Source organism: Chroicocephalus ridibundus, chromosome 7, assembly GCF_963924245.1.
Source record: "Chroicocephalus ridibundus chromosome 7, bChrRid1.1, whole genome shotgun sequence".
Classification (NCBI taxonomy): Eukaryota; Metazoa; Chordata; class Aves; order Charadriiformes; family Laridae; genus Chroicocephalus; species Chroicocephalus ridibundus.
Window position 1 is genome coordinate 18890142 of NC_086290.1, and position 24492 is coordinate 18914633.

General features: G+C 41.0%; 1 protein-coding gene across 5 annotated transcripts in view; it reads right to left on the reverse strand.

The window, feature by feature from the left end:
• The window catches only part of RBMS1 (RNA binding motif single stranded interacting protein 1), a 149484-nt gene that overhangs the window by 53930 nt on the left and 71062 nt on the right, over positions 1-24492 (reverse strand). For 4 of the 5 annotated variants that reach the window (XM_063340625.1, XM_063340627.1, XM_063340630.1 and 1 more), the window contains exon 2: positions 14325-14500. In XM_063340625.1, the coding sequence (XP_063196695.1) occupies positions 14325-14500 (176 nt within the window). The remainder of the gene's footprint in view (positions 1-14324; positions 14501-24492) is intronic. The other variant, XM_063340626.1, reaches the window with a different exon arrangement.

A 24492-nucleotide genomic window follows, 5' to 3' on the forward strand; every position in this document is an offset into this window, starting at 1 on the left:
TAAAGTAGTTCTCTCCAGGGGTCAAAATACTTCAGAAGGGCATTTAAGTGGCTGTATGTTATTGAGCAGAAACATCAGCTCCCACATTATTGATTCTAACTGCCCGGCTCTGTTGAAAAGATGTCCACAGCAGTATTAAGTGCTGAGATAGGGACAGAGGAGTGTTATGCATTAAGAAAAAATACTACCCATCTGTTGCCAAATTTTAGATAGATGAGCAATCACAAGCTGTAGCACAAAATCTAAAGTGCAACCTTTGTGGCTGATGCGTCAGGGTCATATTCAGTGACACTTCCTCCATTTCACACTGCTTAAGATAGACAGTCTTTTGAATATTGATTGAAGCAAGCAGGAGCCAGAGTTTGATTTCTGCAGTTTTGCAAAGAGAATGTAATAGACACTTATCTGGAAATTTGCTTTTGGTAGCTTAAATATACCATTTTCTTTAAAAACACCATTAACCTGTTCTCATCCCATCACTAGAGCAGCTAGCCAAGGACAACTGAAGTCTTCTGGAACCACCGCACATTCAGCCTGCTCTTAGCCCCGAGCTGCAGACAGACCTGCAGCCACAGCACACTGCCCACTAACAGATTGTCACATAGAATGTACCCGAGCTGGCTGAAACTAATGTGATCCCCTAGACCCTTATTTCCAGGGACTTTCGTATAATGACTGTGTCAGATGCCACCATGTAAGGATAAATCCAGTGTCCCAGGCTGCACTTTGGCTGGTGTGGCCAAGGAAGCACATGGATTGCTGGGGTTCACAGTGAAGAACATCGACAAGGGAGGTTAATCCCAGCCTAGCAGGGAAAACCCAACTCACAAGCATCTATGCAAAGGGGTGACTTAAGACTGGGTCAACTGGGCTCAAAGAAAATTGGGGTCCTCCAGTTGGCTGTATCAACTGCAAGCTTGGATGGCATCTACATTAAACAGACATGGATTCAAAGCTTCTTAAAAGGAGCAGCCCTTTGGCGGTTTCACGAACCCAGAGCACCAGCAGCCACAGAAGGGACTATTCAAAAAACACATTCTCATACAGAGCCAAGAAAAATCAACCAGCCACTGCACGACAGCAAAGCTGACAGGCAAGCCCAAAGCCAGCGAGGTTAGTGGTGTATCACAACCTTTCTCGAACAGATTCAACAACATACGCCAACAAGGGAGTTTCTATGACGTGGTCACAGTGTTTGTGGACTTTACAGACCTTTTTTATTATCGAGGGCCCGAGATGACTATTTCTTTGCCTGCAAGAGGGCAGCAGAACAAACTTTTCTCTTAGGAGTGATAAAGTACTATCTGAAAGAAGCTGTAACTTATACGGAGGACGAATCTCAGCACCCGTGCTTCAGATTCTAAAATAGTTCATTTACTAATTTTTCCTATCAATTTATCTAAACAAGATGTCTAAACCAATCCAAATAGAAAACTTAAAATATTTTCTATGAAAACCACTCAGAAACAGGAAAATGTAATGGATACAGCTATGGCACAGAAAAGGACTGAGAATCCAAAGACGTAATGGCCATATCCAGTGTCAGAAAGCCACTCATTAGTAAAGAGTTAAACAGTATCTAGGTCACTCTACAGTCTTTCCTGCACACCCTCAGCTCACTGCATATCGGAAATGCTGTGTGGGAAGGCCAGGGAACTAAACTCACAGACCAACTCTGACTCAGGCTGCAGTAATTTAATGATACTTTTCTTCTCTTAAATTATCCTTGGGATTAAAAGAACCCACACCCTCAACATGAAACCAAATCACGGTGAAAGAAAGAAACCACAAATTCACAGATCTTGGAGTCAACAAAAGGTATCTAGAAGCAAATTAATTATTAATGGTAAAGGACTGAGACCTTTCCTGTAACATACTCTATGGTCACAACAGCAGAAGGTGAAGAATTTGAGCCCCAGTCAGATGTTCTTCTGAAAGCCCTAGTGGGGATGATCTCAGCAACAAGAATGTCAGAGAACTGCCTGCCAAAAAAATAAAGGAGAACTGTCACAGCCAAATGCTGACTTCTACCACTAGAGGAAAGCAACTTGAGAGAAACAGTCTCACATTTCCTCCATCACTGCAGAAGCCGAACTCAAGAGTTGTCAAATATCTTTGGCACAAGCATGAGCAGAAGACAACTATAAGATCCCGAAGAAGGCAGAACACCAGCGACCGAGGTCCAAATACAAATCCAGTTAAATCCCTGAGGAACAATTAAAATTTCTGGAAATTCTGTCCCACTGAACAAAGCAGAAGTTTGGAAAGAACAGTAATGAGCAGAAGAAAACATTGTCCTCAGAAATACTCCTTCCTGGCTACAATATAAAATTACAAAAATTTACTCTTTCCTCTGCACTTCAAGCTTCCTTCCCTCCCCTTCACTTAAGGAAAGGAAAAAAAAAAAGGCAGACTAACTACCACGAAAAGAAGAGCAAAGTTAAAATGCCCTAACAGCACTAAAATGTCTTCTATCACAGGAACCTCTAAATTTTCATCCAGAGAAACAAAAACTAATTTCCCTTTTTCATGGCAAAAATTTAACTACTTTTGTTGTGATGATATAAACACCAGTAGGTCCCTTTTTTGCGAGTGTTTCTATTAGTATATTGTGAAGTACATGGCAAGCCAATTATAAAGAATTGAGTATCTGGCTTTACAGCTATATATTTAGATGTATTCCGTTCTGTTTCTAATTAAATGATCTAATTTTTTTAATCCCAGGAGATAAAGAAACTAACAATGTTCCCAAAACCTACATCCACCATATAAACGTCACTAGGATGCTTGGTCAGTAACCAGCTACCTTTAAACGTAAAGTCTTGCTGCTGTTCACCTTTCAGCTACAAGCACGGAGAAGCCCAAACCCCCAGTCTCCTCTGATTAAGTGAGCAGACCCAAGTGAGTTCAGGTGGAGGGCTCTATCTTGAGAATATAGACAGTGTCACCTGATCAATGAATTTTAAGTAACAATTAAAAGGGCAACATCTTTGATGGAAAAGACCAAACGAGTCACCACAAATGAAGCAGAAGTCCCATGTCCCATACTGATTTAGACCAACGCAGGGTCTGCTTCAGGTCATTTCTTCAAAAAGTGCAATTTATTGGTTAAATGGAAACTTAAAAGGAAAAAAAATTGTCTTTCCTGTTCTTCAAAAAGGAATCAGACTCAAAACGTTTTCTTATCCTGGCTATCTACCCAAGAACATTTCAACAACTTGGGCCTTTCTGTGACGTACTGAAACACACCTACTTTTTGCACCTTACCAATTCTACCCAATCCAGTTATCCAAAACAGTAGGCCTGTGCTCCTTAGACTCCCATCTCAATCTCAGTTCAAGTGTTAGATGGGAAACAGTTGACCAGTGACAGTCAGGGCTGTCCCCTCTTCCTGGGAGTGCCCCTCTTTTCAAAATATTTAATGACATCTGGGAAACTGCGTAATTCAGAGTGAGTGTCCTAGACTTCAAAGAGAATTAATAAATATTTAACTGAATAAGCAATTAATAAAATGGGTGGAAAAAAGTTCAGAATTTTTCATGGAACAAAGTAACATGCAATTCACTTGGGAAGAATGGAAGACTGGGACACATTATTGTATATTTTTATAATGTCATAGCTCTGAATATTTGGAAGATGTTCAAAAAGAACTGATCCTAATTTACATAGTAAAGAGTACATTCATGCTGAGGCCTTGGTATGATGATGGATGGTTTTCAACAGCAGTCCTGGCTAATGGCCTTTCGCTCCTAGCACTGTACCTCTGTCCGGCAACACGGGAGCCCTGGAAGCTACCACTGAGAAAAAGGAACACTGAGCAACACGTTCTCTCTCAGCAATGAAGATCTCCAAAATATAGCAAATTGACTTTTGGCAACAAATAAAAAAGCCTTAACAATAAAGTTAAGACACGGCCTGCCACACAATAAAAACAAGTACCTTCAAGCGTGGGAAATGTAGGGGGTTGAATACAGGATATCTGGAGGGGAAAAAAAAAAAAAAAAAAAGAGCAGCAGATGATTTACAAACACTCCTTTTCAGATCACAGTACTACAAACGGTGATGTGTGGAAGGAAATGCACACTGCTACATCAGCTCTGCTGGATGCCCCACCACGCTGACACCCTCAGGCTTTGGAGGGAAAAAGTCTCTCTTCTCTCTGCCAAACAGTTTCTCCAGAACGCAGCCAAGGCATTCAGACTTAACATGGGGGAGATTTCTGCCTTGGGGTAAGGCACCACTACACGTTGAAAAGAAGAAAAAAGAAAAAAAAAAAAAAGAACAACCAACACCAAGAGAAAGAACTAGAGACCGTGGAGTTTATCTGGCACTGTGCAATTATGTAGCTGAAAAGCTCAGCCTTCGCTATCAAACAAATTCTAAGTCCATGCCATGGAGTGCTAAATGGTTTTAAACCCTCACGCTGGCACTAGGAGCTGCGGGCTCCTGCAGGGGCTCCTGGCTTTCCAGGATCAGGCCTTTGCAAGCACACTGCAAACAAGCAGGAGTCAACCTTGCCATCATCTTTGGGCATGGGTAAGCGTTTCTGTTCTACACCAGGGTTTTGTTAACACACCAGTTCCTTGGTGATTCTACATACATACTAAATAAAACTGTGTATGGAACTGTAAAACTCTGCTGGTCCCCACGCTCCAAAAGCTCTTCAGTTACTCTACCAGCAGAGTTCTTGAAACCAGAAAGTATCTTGACTCTTTTTCCAGTGTTTAGATCATTTTATTTCTGACATTTAGGGTTTGCAAATAAAAGATTTGAGATTCCTCCAGTATTTGTATTACCCTGTTATGAAGCTTCTTTTTTTCCTCCTGCTTTTAGATCTCCTATTAACGTAACACTTATTTCACGACTGCATTCACTCAGACATTAAAGGAAAACTCCTTATTAATGCACTAGAATAATTGCTGATATTTTGACAGACTTGTGAAAGCTGTCTAAGTGACTTAGTGACTACGTCTAAGCCAAAAAGCAGCACTAGGATTTGAAATACTGATAATGTGTAACACATTAGGTCAACCAAGTTCTTCTAGGCAAAAATTCTGATCCATACTCTATCTTTAAAAAGCTAGTATGTACAACTACAAAACTGCACAGAATAGGAAAAAAAACCCACAACCCACAACATTTGGGCATAATATACTTCAATTAAAAGGACCAAAATGATCAATTAATTAAATGTCATTTTTAATACTCAAAAAATTAGTTAAATAAAACACAATGTTTATCTTGGGGGATTTCTCTTGTGGCAGTAAAGCAACAGATTACAATTTTTTCCTCTTTCAGGAAAATAAAGAGATTAAAGCAAGTAACAGAAGAAACTGAAATGGAAGAGGCAGGACAGGAGTAGATTTCAGAACACATTTCTTCCACCAAAACTGATTCTTTTAATGATTAACTCAACTCACACAGGTTATTTCAAGAGGAATATTTGTACTAGTAACGGTGTCAGAACAGATCCCAAATCAATGTTTTCTTTTTTTGTGTTCTTCATCGGTGTTTTTTGCTCTGTGTCCACATATCATATTATCAACACTCAAATTAAAATTTGACTTTTTTTCCCCCAAGTACTGCACATCTGACTGCAAAGATTAGATATTTAAATGATCAAACGTTATTTCTTCTCCCAGCAGCCCTTTAGAAATTTAATTTTCTACAGGGTTGGTCTGAGTCTTCAGTAAGGCACTGCTCAAACTGAACTGAGGCAGCTCACATTTTTTAAATGTCAAAACAAGGTAGAATTTTAGGGTAGAAGTTGTGGAGAAGAATAAGCACTGATTTTTCTCCCTTTTTTTCCTCAATTACAAGTTTCATTTGAGGTAGTAGCATCTGAATTTATATTTGCTATGGATATTTATTTTCTGGGTTGCATACAATATGGGAGTGTTACTTTCTCAACCCTAAATGCAGCTTTGCAATGTGAGGGGAAAAAAAAATTGAAAGGTTACAAAAGAAATAACTGGTCTTATAATGTGTCAACATCAGACGGCTCATTTTTTCATTTCAAGGAGTTAACATTACAGAAATCAGAGGTAAGCAGAACTAACCTTTAGCAAACAAAGTCAAGACTTCATGAGATTTCTATGAGTTACGTGAAACCACATGAGATATTAGACATTAGATAAAAGAATCTGTTTGCAAATACCGATCCTGCTTTCTATGCTGAATGGTATCCTGAGAAAAAGGGCAAGTTTAATGTAAGCACGCTGGGGCAGAAATCAACTTAGGCTCTAAGCTGATTCAATTCTGAAATGGTTTCTGACTGAGGAGTCTGCCTCAGCGGTCTCTAACAGAAGGGACAGGTTTTGGCATCTGCATCATGGAACCCACTATAGAGCCTGATTAGTACTCATTAACATATTCAGTAGTTCACCGAAATTAACCAATCCCCTTCAAAATGTTCTTGAATTACCGGTTATTTCGATGAATAACTGCGGTGCTACCACGTCCCATCTGAGACGGGCCCCTGCCATGGGGAAGCTCGGGAGGGGACCCTGATCAAAGGCATTCCACCAGCTGCCACAGGACATTTTTTTTCCTATGGCTCGGGGATAGGGAACAAGGGTTCCATCCCCCTACAACAAATACCTGCAGACTTGCAAACACACAGATTTTACAGGCCCCACATTACCAAATCTGCTTTTTGTTTTCCAACGAGAGATCTTCGATGGCGGTTAACTTTTACCAATCTGTTTTCCTAGTGCTTCTTTTACTAGCAGCTGCAGCTGAAACATTCCTTCCACTCTCCTCTCCTCCCTCGCCCCCACTTCCTAAAGGAAATTCCATGGGATCACCTCTCCTCCGGCCCCACACTGCAACAAAAACTCTCGTCTCCTGGGGGAGATGGAGCTTGTGCAATCGCTGGGTCCCCACATCTGCGACCGCAGTGCAGACACTGAGCTCCTCGGTGCGTTTGTATTCAAATTGCTTGGTTTTTAAGAGGGTGTGCTGTGGGGAACGGCTGATTACTGTTAGGCTAAATGAAATACTGAGTTCAAAAAACTTCAGTCTTTGCTTAATCACAAAATGGAAGGAGAAAATTAGAACTATATTTGTTTTAAAGTCAAGGCATCTCAAGAGACTGTCTGCATCCAGAGGATAGGACTGTAAAAGACAACTTTTTTCACTTTTTTCTCAATTACTATTTCCCCAAAAATACATACAGCTCCCTAATGACATTCTACAAGAAGGCATTATGGTACAAAAAAATACCCTGGAACTCCTCAGAGAGGATTTCAGCGTGGATTTCATTTGATCATTAATATAAAGCTGTCTGAATTTTATTTCTGTCTAATTAAAGTGCAAATATTGAAGGGAAGATAGAGAGTCTTCCTTCACATCATGCCAGGCTAGACACTTCACAACATGACTGCTGAAGGCAGTTGCTAAAATACAAAGGAAATGACAATTTAAACCAAATGTCACATATCCAGGCCAATCGCAATTCCCCCGGAACACCACACAAATGCCTCGCCACTGACTGCGGAAGCCAAGCCTGAACAAAAAGGAGCATTTCAGTCCTCATGTCAGGCCTACATCTCTCCAGTGCATCTGGCAAAAGGGACATATAAGGGACTGAATACTATTTCTTCTCAGCTGTAGAAATGGGATACTTGCTTTTGATAGCAACCTCTTAAAAGATCATCATAGAATCATAGAAGGGTTCAGGTTGGAAGGGACCTTAAAGATCATCTACTTCCAACCCCCCTGTTGTCTCCCCCCCGCCTACAGGGACACCTCCCACTAGACCAGGCTGCTCAAAGCCCCGTCCAGCCTGGCCTTGAACACTTCCAGGGATGGGGCAGCCACAACTTCTCTGGGCAACCTCTTCCAGTGCCTCACCACCCTCACAGTAAAGAATTTCTTCCTAATATCTCATCTAAATCTCCCCTCTTTCAGGTTAAAACTGGTACCCCTCATCCTATCACTACACTCCCTGATAGAGTCCCTCCCCAAACTTCCTGCAGGCCCCCTTTAGGTACTGGAAGGGGCTATAAGGTCTCCCTGGAGCCTTCTCTTCTCCAGGCTGAACAACCCCAACCCTCTCAGCCTGTCCTCACAGGCGAGGTGCTCCAGCCCTCTCATCATCTCCGTGGCCCTCCTCTGGACCCACTCCAACAGGTCCATGTCCTTCTTATGTTGGGGGCCCCAGAGCTGGACGCAGTACTCAGCTAAGACATCTGTATCTACCCAGCATATTGCAGCACAGAAGCTAGCAGAGCCGGTTTACATACCATACTGGCATGCAAGTCCTCCTCTGGCAGTCTGCCTAGCTGAGAAACTGGCTGCATCGGCTGGGCAGAACACAAGTGAGATTATCTAAATCCCAGTCCTGAGGTTACTGCGAGTGTTTCTGTGCTGCACTTGCACTGTGTTTCACACCAACGTGTGCCTGCACAGGCAACACAGCGCTGGCACAATCAGTTTTTACATCTAGAGAACATACCTTCACCATTCTTGGTGTTATGTTTGCTCTGAAGCGCAAAACCGGATTAAAGTGTACAGTTAAGGGAATTCTACTCCAGATTACACAAAACCCAAACCACGCCACAGTCCTTGAAGAAGGAATAAGGAAAAGATGATGCTGGTACCATTCAGCATTAAGCTAAACAGTACAAATCACACACTGCTCAGTTGCTAAAGTATCTACCTCCTCCTGCAACCAAACGACATGCTGTAAACCTGGTGTTATTTATTCAGAGATGTACACAATAATACTATTTTAAAAAATGCACACATAAGCGTCTAAAAGAACTAATTTGTAGAGGACTTCTTTCCACCTTAAAAAAAGTAAGAACAATAGATGCGCTCCTGCTCCAGTATAAGCAGTATTAATACTGATCTCAAAGGGAACAGTTTCAGAGACACTGATGCATCACACTTAATTATATGACACGAAATCATATTCCACATAATTATGAATGCAATATTTCACTGCAGCTGACAAGCAATGAAAGAAAAATGGAGAATAAGGGAGAAAGGAATGAAGAGAAAATACTTCAAAAAAAAAAGTTGGAGAAGTCTTCCATTCCGCTTTCCCTGACCCGCATCAGCTGTCTAAAGGGGTTGAATTCACGTGCTACGGACAATTCCTTAGACTGAACTGAGCAGCAGTCACTTGCCCAGACCATTCTGCCAAAAGAGGTAAACTCAAAGGACAACCAGACTATTTTCTTCAGTCCAGCCATGTACTTTTTCTAATGAGCTATGCTGAGTACAATTAGCAGATGTCTTGCTCTTAACTGACCGCAGTGACGACAGTTCCCTGCTACAGTAAACGTTCAAGCTCTGGTTTGCCACTTCTCAGTCCTGAATGGATTTGAAGGAGATGGGAAATGGCAGCATGGGGAGATGTCACAATTACACAGCAAGCAAAGAACACGGAAACATTAATATGCTGGTGGATGTCACATGACTTAACAAAAATGTGTGTTTTATTAAGAGTAGGGAACTGAAACAACTTTTAGGTGCTCTTGCCCCAAAACAGGGAAACTTTAAGAGCATGCAACTAAGGAGAGTTCCCATGTTGTGGAAACAAAGCTGTAGAGCACGCCCGGCTCAAATGTTTTAAAACCACCGTTAGCCTGACATTAGCTTTAGCTATGCTTGTGTTCATGATGCTGAATATTTAGGAAGGAACCTTTAAAATACTGTCTCAAGAAGAAACGCAGCTTCCCAGCACACATAAGCAAAGGCAGCCGCTACAAGGTTCTGGTTGTGTGTTCTGACTATGCTGGTGCACAACAATGGTCTGTTGGGGTAATTATATCACTAACTTTGTTACCTTAAACCATCTGCTTTCCTAATTGTAATCCCATTAAAAACCTGCATTGCAACCTTACAGCAATAAGTTAAGGGGGGAGCCTTAAGTGAAACTGTCCAGACCAAAACCAGATTTTAGAAAAAAAAAAAAAAAAAAAAAAAAAAAACAACACACAGACCACAAACAGCTCAATACAAGCGACAGCCTGGAAGGGAGCACACCAAAGGGTGGGCTGGTGTGATGATTTATGCTGAACTGAATGGGGGAGACCCAGGTTAAGCCTCAAAGCTTGAAATCTCACCCTGGGACTGGGGATTGTCGGGAGGCTGAAGGGTCTTGCTGCATCATCCTCATTTAATGATGGAACGACACAAAAGGAGGTCTCTGAAGAAATTCTGCATTACACAGATGCCATGCTGCAGGCAAGTAAGTAAATCATAAGCGAGACAGTGGAAAGCACAGGGCTTTGGAACCATGTGGCTTGGGCATAAAGGTCATCCCCAGTGAAGCACAGCGCTTAGTGAAAGTCTGGAAAGCACCTAGAGAACGTGTCAAAGCAAGTTACAAACTCCTCGCTGAATCTCCTAAGACACAGTCGCCTAAGTCCCTAATCACATAAGCAGTCTCAACAATTTCAGTGAATAACTGGAATTGATTTTATCTTGCATCTTCAGATCCAGATATTAAATAAGCTGCAAGAAGTGACTGTCTAACAGTCACTGAATAAAAAAGTACAATTAAAGCCTAAATAATGTATTCATAAGCAAAAACCCAACACAACAGCCGAAGGAGGCACATCAAGCAAGTATTGATAGCCACTCTCAGGGAAGGGAGTACAATTAGGCACGGCTGAGGCAAGCACCGCTCCAGCAACCCTGCAAAGCCAGGGTTTGCTCAGTACAGCAGAGCTCATGTAATGGCCCTACATGGTTTGGGAAAAGAAACTGCAGAGCTGAGTCAGGCAGAGAGGACGGCTGCAGGAATCGGTCTGAGTCTCGCAGACAGAGCTGAGGTCGGGCGGCTTCCCCAGACAATGCTCACCGGCTCCTTACTCTAATTTTTCCTTTCCTCTGCTTTTGTCCTTCTATTTAGCTGATTTGTCCTGTCTAGCCTCCCACGTAAAAGATAGCATCTGTGGGCCATTACCTACCCTTACATACCTGATGCAAAGCTCTTATGGCCAGCACTGACTCACGTGGTGTCCCCTCGACACTCGGGACTGGTTCTGGGTTGGCTGTTATGACATCCTTGCAATAAACATAATACCTACCTTATTCTTCCCCACAGTTCTGCCTCTGGCACAACTGATATGAAGAAATTTGTTTTCCCAATGCAGAACTGGAGTAGCAGGCTCGAGTTTGAATGAACTATTCAGAAGCGTGGCAGCTTCATTTCCCACACAAAAGCCAGTAATACTGTCTCAAAATAGCTGTACTGCCAGGTAAGCCTCCACAACAAAATTGTAATATGCTCTTTTCATCTTGGAAAAGAGCAGAAAGCTTCACCTAATAGAGCACTAGAAAGAACCAAGCACATGAAGGTGAAGAGCAGATTTGTAGAGACGTATATTGGCAAATTGCACTCTTGCCAGGAAAGTACTTTTCCACAAAACCGGTGAACATTTGCTAACTGTGTTCGTAAATACCACACAGCTGTGCTACAACAGGAAAGCAAGCCCGACGCTTCTATGATTTGATAAGAGGCTTCTCCAGTGATTCACCAAAAATAATTAATCAAAATAAAAACATGGCCAAAATTAGCACCACTAGCTGTTGTGAGCAAGAACTAAAGCAAACATATTGACTAAAGTAAATAAAAGTCACTGTATAACCAGACACACACACACAAGAACTCTGGAGATTCTTCTACCTTGTATTCTGAAGGATTATATTGAAAGCACTATTTCTCTACAATAACCATCACTGAAAATAACTCTTCAGTACAGTCCATGACGATCAAAGGGAAAATCTGTGCAGATGGGATGTTTCTGGCATTTGTAGTGACAATGACGTTTTTCAACCATTATTTCCTCAATGCACAGGTGTTTTTCTGTCTTGTCTAACAACAGCCAAAAGATATAAAACAAAACCCTTTTTCTGTACATCCACTGAAAACTGCTTATTGCCATCTAGCAAGACCATTTCTGCAACATGCAGAGCAGGCTTTCTATCCATCCTTAGCATCAAGGACTCCAGTGGACACACTCTTAGGACAGAAAGATCCACTCTGCATGGGGAAAAGGAGCTAAAATTACTGTAAAGCTTCCAAGTAAAATCATAGACATTTGGAAAGAGCTAATGAAAATACTTCAGAGATCTGGAGTAAACAGCAATTTCTTCATTGACTTCTATGTGTCCAAGATTTTATTCTCCATTTATTTTGTATTGTTTCAGCTTAAACAATGAACATAGCAGGTAAACTTTCAAGAATATCCTGCCCTCTATGTCCTAGAAGTTTAGGCAGATCTGTAGGAAGAAACATTTTGCATATGAAACTTTCCATAGTCTATAAAAGTGGATTACTGAGCTTCTGTGAACAAGGAGAGAGTGTCGTCATTTCTACCTCACTGCAGCATCACATTAGTTGCTAAGGGGCGATGCTGGCAGAGAAGCCTAAGGCTCTTAATAGATTACCCAGATTTTTGAAAGATGTTCCAAGCCTAAAATTTCTGGACGTCTCACTTGGTTCCTCAGCAGAAATGGAGAATTTTGAGACAGGGCCTCCTTTCCTCTTAAGTAAGACATTTCGGAGAGAAATATCTCACAGGAAGAAATGCCATGGCCTTCCAAGTCTGCAAATTCACGTCAGAACTGATTTAATAACTTCATGGCTGCAGTTCTTGCCTTTTCTTTATTTGCAAAATTCATGCTGTTCCAACTACAATTATATATTAAAAGGCAGAAGCAACAGCAAAATCGGAATCTTCGACTTTCCAAGAGGAAAAGATATTTTTTCTAAGATGTTCATGCATCAATGACATCTAAGACTGCGCAAACCAAAACGTCTTCAGAAAGAGATTAAGGAGCTATAGTAACCACTGCACAAATAGTAGTTACTGGGTGGCTCCAATGCAAAACAACCTCACAACTCTGTCCTGACGTAACATGAGTGTGCAGGCCAAGATTTCTTCATCAGTTCAAAAGACAAAAATGGGAAGGCAAAAACCACTTCTGCAAGCCACGCATTTGCAACTAAAATTCAATTGACAAGAGGTCACTGTTGCATGGGAAGCTGTAAAAATGTTTAATTTATCAATGAATCTTTTCACAGATTGATAATATCTTCTCTTTTCTGTAAAACACATGGATTTCATTTGCTGTTGGAAAAATGACCAAATGGAAAAAAGTTTTCTTTAAAGACCTGAGAGTAAGTTATTTTTATTATAATACTAAGATGACTGATACGTGACTACTATCCTGAAAATCCATGTTTTGGTTAAAAAAGAAGCAAAATAAAAATTCTACTCTACAAATTAGGTACTAGATTTTTTGCAATATTCAAAAACAAAGGCACCTCATATAAGCTGGGATCCGAGACTTACAGGTTTTCCTAGCCATTTTGTTGTGTTGTGATCTTGGGCATGTATTTTGTGTACTCCTAGTTACTTATCTGCTAAATTGAACATAAAATTACTTTAAGAATATCAGAGAGTAGTGTTATATACAAATCTTAATGATTCTCCATTCATTTGAGATTCAGGTAGTATTAAAAATTTAGCTAGGTACTTTTGATTTCAAAATAATCCAGAAAGGGCACTATGAATTTTGGAAGAAAAAAGGAATTTTTAAAATTCAGTCAAACATTTACGAAAGGTGATTTTAAAAGCAGTGTATAAATGACACAATTGCACAGTCTCTTGACATCTGACCCACATTTGAAAGTAACTAAAAGGCATGTGGTGCTGTAAAAATTAAAAAACAAAACCAAAAACTCACACAAGCAAAAGAAATCTCACGTTAACAACATTGCCTGAAAACCTTCTGCTAAGCCAGGCATACCCAGAACTCCAGCCACTAGAGAGGATTCTTACACAGATCGACTATTTCTAATCATAAATATAATTGTGCAGTAACGTACAGCCAACATAAATTAGCCTGAAACTAGGATAAGCATTCAAATGCACAATGTAATTTACAGTGATGAAGAAAATTACTTGAAGAGTTTATATCAACAGACTATCTTACTAGTGAACAGAGAAGACCCACTGTTGCAGGTTCTTAATAGCAAGTTTCACATTCAGGCGTTAATTGGCATTTATCTGTGATTTCAACAGCATCAGGCAGCAGTATGGGTGACCATGGTTTTTATTAAAGCAATGAATTGCTTCTGTTCACCACTGCATTTCAACTTTCTTTGCCTCTCCAAAGTGCCAAACACACTTCCTCCTTCTGATTGCCAGGGAAGTTGAAACTTGCCATCGTACTGCAGCACGAGGGTTTTTATTTATGAATCTGTTTTTCTTCCCTCACAATCCAAACACTCATTCTGTACACCTACTGTAAGCTTTTACGGTATGACATTATGATTTATATTTAAGCACAGTACTCACGGTTGGCATAATTTTACCAGGTCCTGATCAGTGGTGTTCGGAGGCAGTGCTCTGATGTAAAGGTTTGTTTTACTTAATTGATCCCATCCTGAGTTGCTGCTGCTACTACTGTTGTTATTACTGCTGGTGGTGCTGGGACTAGGAGGAGCCATTGGGTGGGCTGGTACAATGGACTGCTGCAAAGGAAAAAGCACGTTAGAGGAAAACTATAGATAGCAATCACAGCACACACATTAGATCAGTCTACAGTAGCCTGTTTAACCATTTGGAGCACTGTGTTAAATCTGTACTTAATTACTCATGTATTTTAAATACACCTGCTTTCACACCACGTTTGGGACAGGATTCATGGGCACATTCCAATATACCCAACCACCATCCGAAGCACGCGCAATGCATGACACAGGCTCAAAGTATATATAACCCCTGCTAAATATTACTCATAGGATTTTAACCATCTTCATTGTAGCATCTGATGTGAAAATGAAATAAGAGATATCGTTCCTCTAGGTTCCAGCAGGTATACGCTAAGTTTACATCACTATGACTATTTCACATCATAAATGAGTTATTGTGGCAGACATGAAGACTATCCTACTTCCTTAATCTATCCAGAAATATCAAAATAATTAGAAGACTCTTTTGTATCTCTTCTGGCTTTTAGTACTTCACAAAATCCTGCTATTGGGTTTGTTTTTTTTAAAGCACAGAGAGAGCAAAGACAGCTTAAGGACCAGACTTTAAATTAATTGTGTGCCTTGGCAGAACTTTCGTACTACCACTGATCTCAGTATTTGTGGATTATTTCAAGAGTCAAGGAAAAGATTCTGCATAATGGCAAAAAAGCCAAGTTTCATAAGGAGATGAGCACTTCTACCTAGTCCTCAAGGTACCTAATCCTATTGCTCTTGAAATCAGGCCCCAACGGAACGTAAAACATCGTAGAGAAAATGTGCAGTAGAGCAGTCTGAATCGTTTGTATTAACAGCAGCATATGGCAGGACACTGTACATTATGAATAGGTCTGTGATGTTGTAAGAGAGGAATACTTTAACAAATGTACTAGAGAACTAAAGTTGCCAGTAAAAGTCTTGTGACTACAAGGTTTTCACTGGCAAAAAGAATTGGCCACATGCAGGCCCCTTTCTGCAAAAACCTCGAGAAGCTCATAGCGAAGAGCCGCCCTGTGAACTGCAGAGGAAAGCCACAGTAGGGGGGAAAAAAAAAAAAAAATATACAGTGGAATATAAAGTGAGATGTCAGTGTAGACTCACTCGTTCCCGCCCCGGTGCCGCCCTCTTCTTTGGACAACAAATAGTTGCGTAGCCACAGCCCGAACCAAAAAAAATTATCTTCCCTGATCTGGTTCACCACATGTGGGTTTGTGCTACGCAAAAGCTTTGGCTGTCACAAGGCAGGGAACAGGAGCGTGTAGGCAGAGAGGAGGGGATTATGGTTTACCTCGGTTTAAAGCACCCATGAAACTACAGCCTTAATACACAAGAAAAGTGAAACTATTTTGGAGATAACCTCGGGAAATTGGAATGAAATTGTGAGTGGGAGAATAAGACATGCCTTTGTATTTTATCAGATACTTCATGATAATTATATGTTTCTTTTTTGTGTTTCCCTAGGAAGGTTTTGAAATCTTCCAATTCGGCCTATTGCAAAGTTTATTACGCGGCAATAATAGCCTGAAACAGCAGACTGCAACACTCGCTATAAAATCAGCATTGATATGTAGAAACATCGGTCTTGCCCAATTTAATTGAACTGAAAATTTCCAAAAAGAATGAAATATATTCCTGATCGTTTAACATTTCAAGCTGAATATCAATATTTCATTGCCATAGGGTTGGAGCGTTTTTTGTTTGTTTTTAAATAAAGATTTTCAGAAACATCAAATGTCTTCCAGAAGATTTATACTTGGAGTTGAAGTGCTGATCTAGAATTTCTTCCAGGCATGATTTCAAATGGGAAAAAGATTAAACCCTCCCTCCAAGTTTGTAATGGAAACATTGACGGATTTTAACTATAGCAGCGCAAGTTGGGCTGTCAGACTGTTCTGCTTCCAGTAAAGCCAGGCAATTATTTTTAGGGTTACAAGCAATGCAGAATGACAGAGCAACTAGTTTCAAAACATTTTCATAACAAACCGAACAAACTTAGTCTGGCACGGTGCTTCACTTTTCTTCAAAAAGCCTTCAGCGGAGTTCTGAAAACGCACACAGGGATCAAACGCACAACTGCTCCGTTCAAGGTTTCAAAACACGCATTTCCCTCGTGCACGCATGTACAACTGCCATAAAAGTCAACATACACGTACCAGTCTCCATCTTAACTGGTAACTGCTATTGGAAGCTAAAAACCTCTATTGCTTTTCAGTATCTTTGGTTAGTTTTGCTTTTACTTCTTACAACATTTTTCCCCTTAAAATCTTTGTTTTTCTACATGATGAAGAACTGGAGTTTTGTAAAATCTTGTCACCAGCTGGCCAAAGGCAGGAGAGGAAAACGCGCGCGTGTGTGTGTGTGGAGAGAGCAGGAGTCCTGACGCTGTCTTCCAGTAAAACATAAACACTTCACTCTGAGAAATTTAAACTTTTATTTAAACATGAAGATGCTCTAGTGCTAGTGGTCACACACAAGTATGATAGGAATGTAAATGTGATTACAAGTTGTCTTCCTAAGTTTACAGACAGAAGGTTTTTCACTGCTTCCACATACCTTTACCAGCCTTAAAGGCTTTACAAAAGGCAGATGCTGGGCACGCTGCAGCTCTCAAACCCCGCAACCCAGTGACATCTTACAGCCATACGACCTAAGACACAATTTTTACATTAGAACTTAATTCTCAAATCTGAATCACTCTTTCCGCTCTGTTCCTCATCAACAGCTACTTGTAAAAACTAAATGAGAGGGCCCTCTTTTGTTCTAAAGGGCTTTCCTTCCCCGTCTGCGCTGGGGCAGGCGGCGGGGCAGAGCCTCCCACGCTGACAGCGCAGGCCAAGGGAAGAGCTGTTCTGCTGGCGTAGTTGCATCACCTCCCCAAACGACATCAGCTAAGCCGATAAAAGTTCCCTTCTGCCGGCACAGCTGCATCCACACCTGGGGTTTTGCCAACGTATCAATGTCAGCAAGGATGTATGACTTTTTTTCCACACCCCTGGCTGATAGAGCACTCGCGGGCAAGACATTCTGCAGCGGAGACCTGGCCAGAGTGTGGGATTGTTTGTTTAGAAGCAGCTTTCACAAATATTAACTGAAAGCTTTTTATAAAAGCTGAAATCGATTTTGGAAAGTTTTGTTTTACAAACTGTAGTCTCTGCTGCAAATTCGCATCAAAAGCTGTTCCTAAGATTTTATCATATGGACTTCACAACGGTTTGCAATAATATAACATACATAAAAACCCATTCATTAGTTTTTCTTTTCAATCACTGCACCTTAAATTAAAACACCGAACACAAGTAGAGGAGCAATAAATCTAAGTAACAGACTATTATTTCTTGTGACAATATTCCTGTTCACAAGAAATAACATTTTCACACTGGTTTGCCATTTCCTCCTTAGTCTTCACTCCCAAAGGTAATTAGCGATCATTCTTTCCCCACAGCAGTTTCCTCCCTGTCATCTTCAACAAACATCTAAGCAACAAAGGCCAGTGACAGAATAATCATCCTATACACTGTATGATCACCCCGTCCCACCCTGGAGCCAGCTGTGAGGAACTCCCAACTGGCCTGATCTCAGAGCGACCTTCCCCTCCAGCCCTCCACAACCCAACCGCAGCAGTGGGAAAACCACAGGTACTTGTTAGGAAAAGGAAAAGCTCGGTGACAGAACAGTCCCAGCGGAGTGCCTTAATCCAAGGAAAAACTGCCTGCCTGTGTTTTCTTCTCAATATGAAGCCCAACCGGGAATAATCACAAGTATTGAAAAACAACTGGAGAACGTACTCATCTTTATGTGAACCATTCCTGTCTTTCTTGCAAAGCACCCTATGCTTACGGACTGGAAATGAGTCAGAGCACGATTTCGCCTGCCAAGGAGGAGAAGGATCTCTTCGCTGTCAACAGGAAAAAACCACACACAAAAAAAAACACCCAACCAAAACAAAACGGAACAACCCTAAGAAATTCCGTTGACCTAGGAGCTGAGAGATACCAATCCTTGCTGCCTTCAGACTACAAAAGTCCAAGGAAACTCCAACAAGCACAAGATAACGTGGATATCCGCTGTCCAAAACAGAGTGCAACTATTCAATAGTGATCCATTTAAGTCTCTAACTTTGTGTTATAAAAGCATGTCTATGAAGTTATATAACACGCTAGCATTTAATTATGAGTTCCTTCTCAGCTAAAATTCCTGGTGGGAAAATACCGTGACTTAACAACAGAGTTGGTTCTCACACATCTACTCTAAATTCAAACCATAAATTACAGCATCCATTAACTATCTGATTTAGCCTGAACTGCTGCTTGGATCATGGCATAATTTCAAAATCTTGTCACTGGTGTTTGCCTGGCTTTGTTCAGGTGACGAAGCTCCACGTACCTGCTTACCCTGCCTGACTTTGCCTGATCTCCCTGATTTCACTAAACAGCACCTTCAGTAACTGGCACCGATATTAAAATCGCCACACATTTTTGTGGATGTGTGCAACAGAGATAAAAAGCATTAAGTTACATTAATCTGGAAAATTCCTGGATTAAATTGGGGGTTGATTTTTTATTTATTTATTAATCTACTTAACACAGAGCTTTACACGCACAAGGAAAGCAAGGACTCAGGAAAATGGAAGATGCCACATCTAGTGAAGCCGGACACTGCCACACTTAGCGAACAACTTAGGAAACAGGAGGTTGTTTGGAATAAAATCACGTCCCGAACAGAAAGAACTCCAAATGTTTAACAGAAATGGCTGCTCACTGATGAAGACAGTTGCTTTATCACCTTCCTTTACTTAAGGAAACATTAAACCTTGATCACTTAGTCTAAGCCTGCAAGCTGATGGCTGTAGTGGAGATGCCATTTTGAGTGTCCTCACTATTCTGTTTCATGGTTTCCATCATCACGTCTGAAATGTTACAGCAAGCAAAACTGGATTTCTGGAGGCCTCTCCAAGTCCAATTCTCAGTGGACATGAGTCAACCAGTAGAAGGAGAAAGATCTGCTGCTGCTGTATTCACGTCTCCTGCCTTAGGGTAGGTTCTCCGACTGTTGCTCTTCAGTCTGTCAGCGCTTGTCACAGGAAGATTCAGCAAGTCGGCTGCTTTCTAAGCATTTTCAGGATGACACCAGTATGAAATGCAGAGAGCATCTCAGAAGCTGGGTCCTCCAGACTCCTGTTGAAAATCTCTTCCAGAGCGAAAAACACCTTAATCCTGCCCCCTTTTCCTCCTTTAAACCACTGACCTTACCTTCTCTTTGCACAGATAACGAACGTGGTCTCACAGTGACACTGTGAGAGTCACCAGGACTATTCCAGCAAGGGCTGGTTTACTGCACAAGGCTGAGACCATGGATATCGTGCCTCATGATCACACAGAGCTCTCTGCACACCCAGGATCCAAACCTATTCCATCTTCCTTTAACCAGGGAAGATGGGTGCTGGTGCTCCAGCCACATGGAGCAGAAACAAATAGGTGCTGGGAAGAGGCAGGACCCCGTGGGTGGAGGCTGGCATCAAGCAGAGACTCTCCCTGTTACAACATATCACAGACAGCCTAGGAGCACCTGGAGAGCCAGCCCTGGGTTTCTCCCAAAAAGCTCCCTAAACCTTCCATATCTTGGCATGGAAGAACTATGCCCAAAACACTACAGCTGGCGTTACGATAATGACGGACTACAATAAACAGGTTGAAAATCAAGTACAAAAAAAAAAACACACAACAAACCAACAAAAAAAAAAAAAAAAACAAACACCAAAACCCAAACCAAAACCACCAACAAAAAAAAAAAGTCACATTGAAGGGCGGGGGGCGGAAAAAGCACCCCTCAGCTTTAATATTATTCCTTAACACAAGTTTTAAGAGGAGCTTTGCAAGATGAAAATAGAGGGTTATGCCCTTTTTCTTGCCTGTATGTTATCCTATGAAAACCATTTTTCTAAATACAGATGACAGTCTTCTCCATACTAAAAGGAAACAAAAAAACATAGATGGATATCATCACACATCTATGACAGTAAAAAAAGGAAAGTTATTTCTACTTCTACTTTTTTAAAAAATTAATATTGTCTTTATTCTCAAGTCCATTGTGTTTTAACAAATTTGAACCATCTTGACAGTAAGAATGAGAAAGTTTTCCATCAGAATCCAGAAAGCAGCCAACACACCTTTTTTCTGAGCCATTTAAGAAGCCCTTCCTTGACATACAGAAATGCACGCGTGAGGAGGTGCTTTTCCCAGCTTCCTTTTGAAAAGATCTTCATGGAGAACGGTTCCATCAGCAGCAAAACAAGACAAAGTCCAGCATAAACAAACCCTTAGTCACAGCTCAAATGCTCCTAATCATTTCACCCCTAGACTATTCTGCTTATAACCAAGCTCTCTCCCTGCTGACAGCTATTTTGCTTCCCTTTCCTCAGGATGGTGAAAGGACAAAACCACCCTTCACAGGAACATAACTGGACTAAATTTGTTCTCACCAGAAAGCAACGATTACTAACAGTAAGCACAGAAGTAAACCATTCCAGCTTGTTACAAACTGTCACATTCCCATATTTTTTACAGAAGATGGAACCAATAGTATTTAAATTATACATATTAAAGCTTAATGCAACAGCAATCTGCTGCTAGTTATAAAACAAAGCTCCAAATCTACATATTCCCTTTGCATGAAGACACTTGGAAAAGTGGGAGCATCATCCTAGCCAGTGTATGACAAAACCCACGCTGATGCTACTGAACAGGTTTTTTTCTTCAAGAACAGGGGTTTTTTCATTATTATTGTTAAAAAAAAATCCATCTCAGAGACGACAGGAGAGGTTGTACCAACAGAGCAAACAATGGATGCAGGAAGCTCCTCCTGGTTCAAGTAGCTCATCTAAAGTCTCTGTGAAAATGAAAAACCTTCAAAGCTCCCTGGAGTTCACCTACTCCACTGACTCCATCCCCTGTCAGGGATTTTTTAAGTGGTCCACTGACTGACTCCCCCAGTCCAGAGACAAATGAAAGGTGCTGGATACATGAAGCTAGCCACAGCACAGCACAAAAGGTATCAGAAAGAAGAGAAATGGAAGCGCTGAACTGGGCTACGTCCCTGTTCCCTTGCAGAAGCTATCAACCCTCCTCTCTTCTGCTTGCTCACCATGAATCACAGCATCCTCTTCCCTCTCAGTTTTATACCTGGATTCCCTGAACAATCCTCTGAAACAATACATTGACACCATGTCCTAGCCATGACAAAATTATAGACTCACCTAAAGCAAAATATTTCAGTTCTAGTTTCCGAAATTTGAACAGGCTGCAGCAATCCAACAGCTAGTCTATGTTAAAACAATATAAAAAGAAAGTCAAGATGTTGAAGTAACTGAAGAAAGAGAGCTTGGTACTGAGATCTACTGGACAAAAAAAAAAAAAAATGTTTGTGTGGTTAGCCCTTCATTGAGCAATAGACACAAAAGAATTCACTGCCAACTTCCTTCTTGACTCTAGTAAATATGCAGACCTTTTTCCTTCAGTGAAACCAGCCAAGGCTTTTGCTCAGGATCCAGAGAGAAAATGGTACTGAATCCCTAGGCTGTGTTAAAGTTTTTGTTCCAGCCTGAAGATTCAAGTTGCAATTAGAAGAAAACACATTGCTTTTCAGAGAGGCTTAACTCACTTACTAATGGGTTTTGCACGTCTCTGAAAGGTAGCAAGTCCAGCACATGACACTGAATACAAATAAGAAAAATAATCCCTCCCTTGCATTACACATCTGTTGGTACATGTTAACAGCAGGGTATAAAATCTTACAGTGTTCTCCACAAGAGCAAACATCCAAGGTATCGTTGGTAGGAGAAATGCTTCAACTGAAATGTCAATTAACTTAGAAACTCCCATGTCATGCAGTAGATATGGCTAGACCAGGGATGGTCACATCAGAGCTGGCAAATCACATACAGCTCACAAGCGCTCAGTGCCAGCTCAGAAGACAGTACTTCCAGACACTAACTCAAACATGACTCAATAAGCCTTTTTTGTCTCAGGTCGTGTGATGGAAGAGGGGCCACAGCGGGTCATATGCCAGCAGGAAGGTCCTGCATAGCGTCATGGGACACATTTTCAGTGGAGTCTATGAAATGCCAGCAATAAGCACATGGAGGGTTTCTCAGAGCAAAAGCAGCAGCTACGAGGTTTAAGGGGAAAAGCGCAGAAACGTAGCATTTGCAAATGCTGACAGATCACTCTTTTGGTGCGCACAGTGTTAAGAGGTTCAGAGATCCCTAAACTAGAAGGTCACTGTGGTCCCTTCTCTCTACATATACAACTGTGCTTAAGCATTCATTAAATGGGAAACTCCTACTCCTACTCACTACCACCATTTTAAAACTCTCCAGGTGTCAGCCCAAAACAGATTAAAAAAAAAAATCAAAGAAAAGAGTAAGTATTTATGTAATTGTTGTACTTCATGAAAGTTATCGAGTTCCCAGGACACGGAAAAAAAGGTCCAGCCAAACTGCAGCTGGCACATATAGAAATACTATAAATAGTTTCACTTTTCTGTCAGCCATCAATGCCTTGCAATTTTTATTTTATTTTTTTTAATTATTATTTTTAAAAGGGAAGAGGAAGACCCAGGGAATTTCACAGTCAGCCGAACTTCAATTCCCGGAAATATTCTGGAACAAATTATTGAACAATCAGCTTACAAGAATCTAGAAGATAACAAAATGACCGAAAAAGCAGACAGAACAGATCCGTCAAAAACCGATCACATCAAAACAATCAAATTTTCTTCACTGCCAGTGCAACCAGCTTAGTGGATAAGGCAGAATCAGTAAATATCAGTATGTCGGAGATCTTGACAGAGACTTCTGACACTGTCCCACGGTGATATTTTCATCAGCAAAATAAGGAAATATTGCTAGATCAGCACTTCCCTTTCTAAGGCACTCTGCGGCAGAAAGCGAGGTGTGGACTGGAGTGGAGCACAAGCTCACAAACTCATTAACATCTCAGCGTGCACTGAAATGGGGGGGAGGGAGCAGAGCAAAAGGCACACTGAAAAGCATCATTGATCCTATCGCTTCCCCCCAGCCCTCAAATTCATGGCGCTTCTGAACCTCTTTGGTTTTAACCACTGCTTAAGTGAAGTTACCCTAAACAAGGCTGAAGATCAGAAGGTGCACTAATACCTCAAAGCAGAAAACATCGCTCTGATTATGACAATACGAAGTTCCTACCTTTTTCTCTTTTTTTGAAAGAAAAATTAAAAACAACCATACATTTCCCATAATGTAAAGGAAAAATAGCAATTTCTTCTTATTCACAGAATCTGGAAACAAGTGTACTGAGATCTGAAAATCAGTAATACGTATTATCCTCTTACTGCACTTACAGTGTAATAGGAAGAAGTAACATACCAAAAGCAGCACCACCAAATGTGACTTAAATGTATGGAAAACGAGAGACCTGGATTTATCCTGGGTATTTTTTGGCTCCCTTGTAGGAAAGTAAGAGACAGCAGGTAACCCTTTCTCTAAGTGAGTCTTGCAAAACTAAGCTCTGGCAGTGAGACTTTCCTGTGTCACACAAGGCAGTTACTTCTCTTCAGAGGACAGGCTCTTCTATCAGAAGAATGCAGATTTTCAGCTCAACTGCTATTTTGTTCACCTTTTTTGCCATTACCTGTTATGAACTTTTACCTCCAGTGTCAACAAATGGGGCCACAGACCATATTCAACGTGACTGAAAACTTACTGTTTTCAAGTACTTCTATGATATGTTAAAATGCATATTCTTATGGGTTTAGGTAATTAAGTTTTTAATGTCATAAAGTAGTAAATATACAAGATCCATGAGGCCATCCTCTTTTTTTAACAATTATGGATGCCATCCAGCGTTGCATTTTGGTGGTTAGACCAGCTAAGTCTATATATCTCATAAAGCTGCTGTTATGAGTCTAAGTACCATGTTAAAAAATAACGTAGTACAGACATGTAGATATTCACCTTGGCT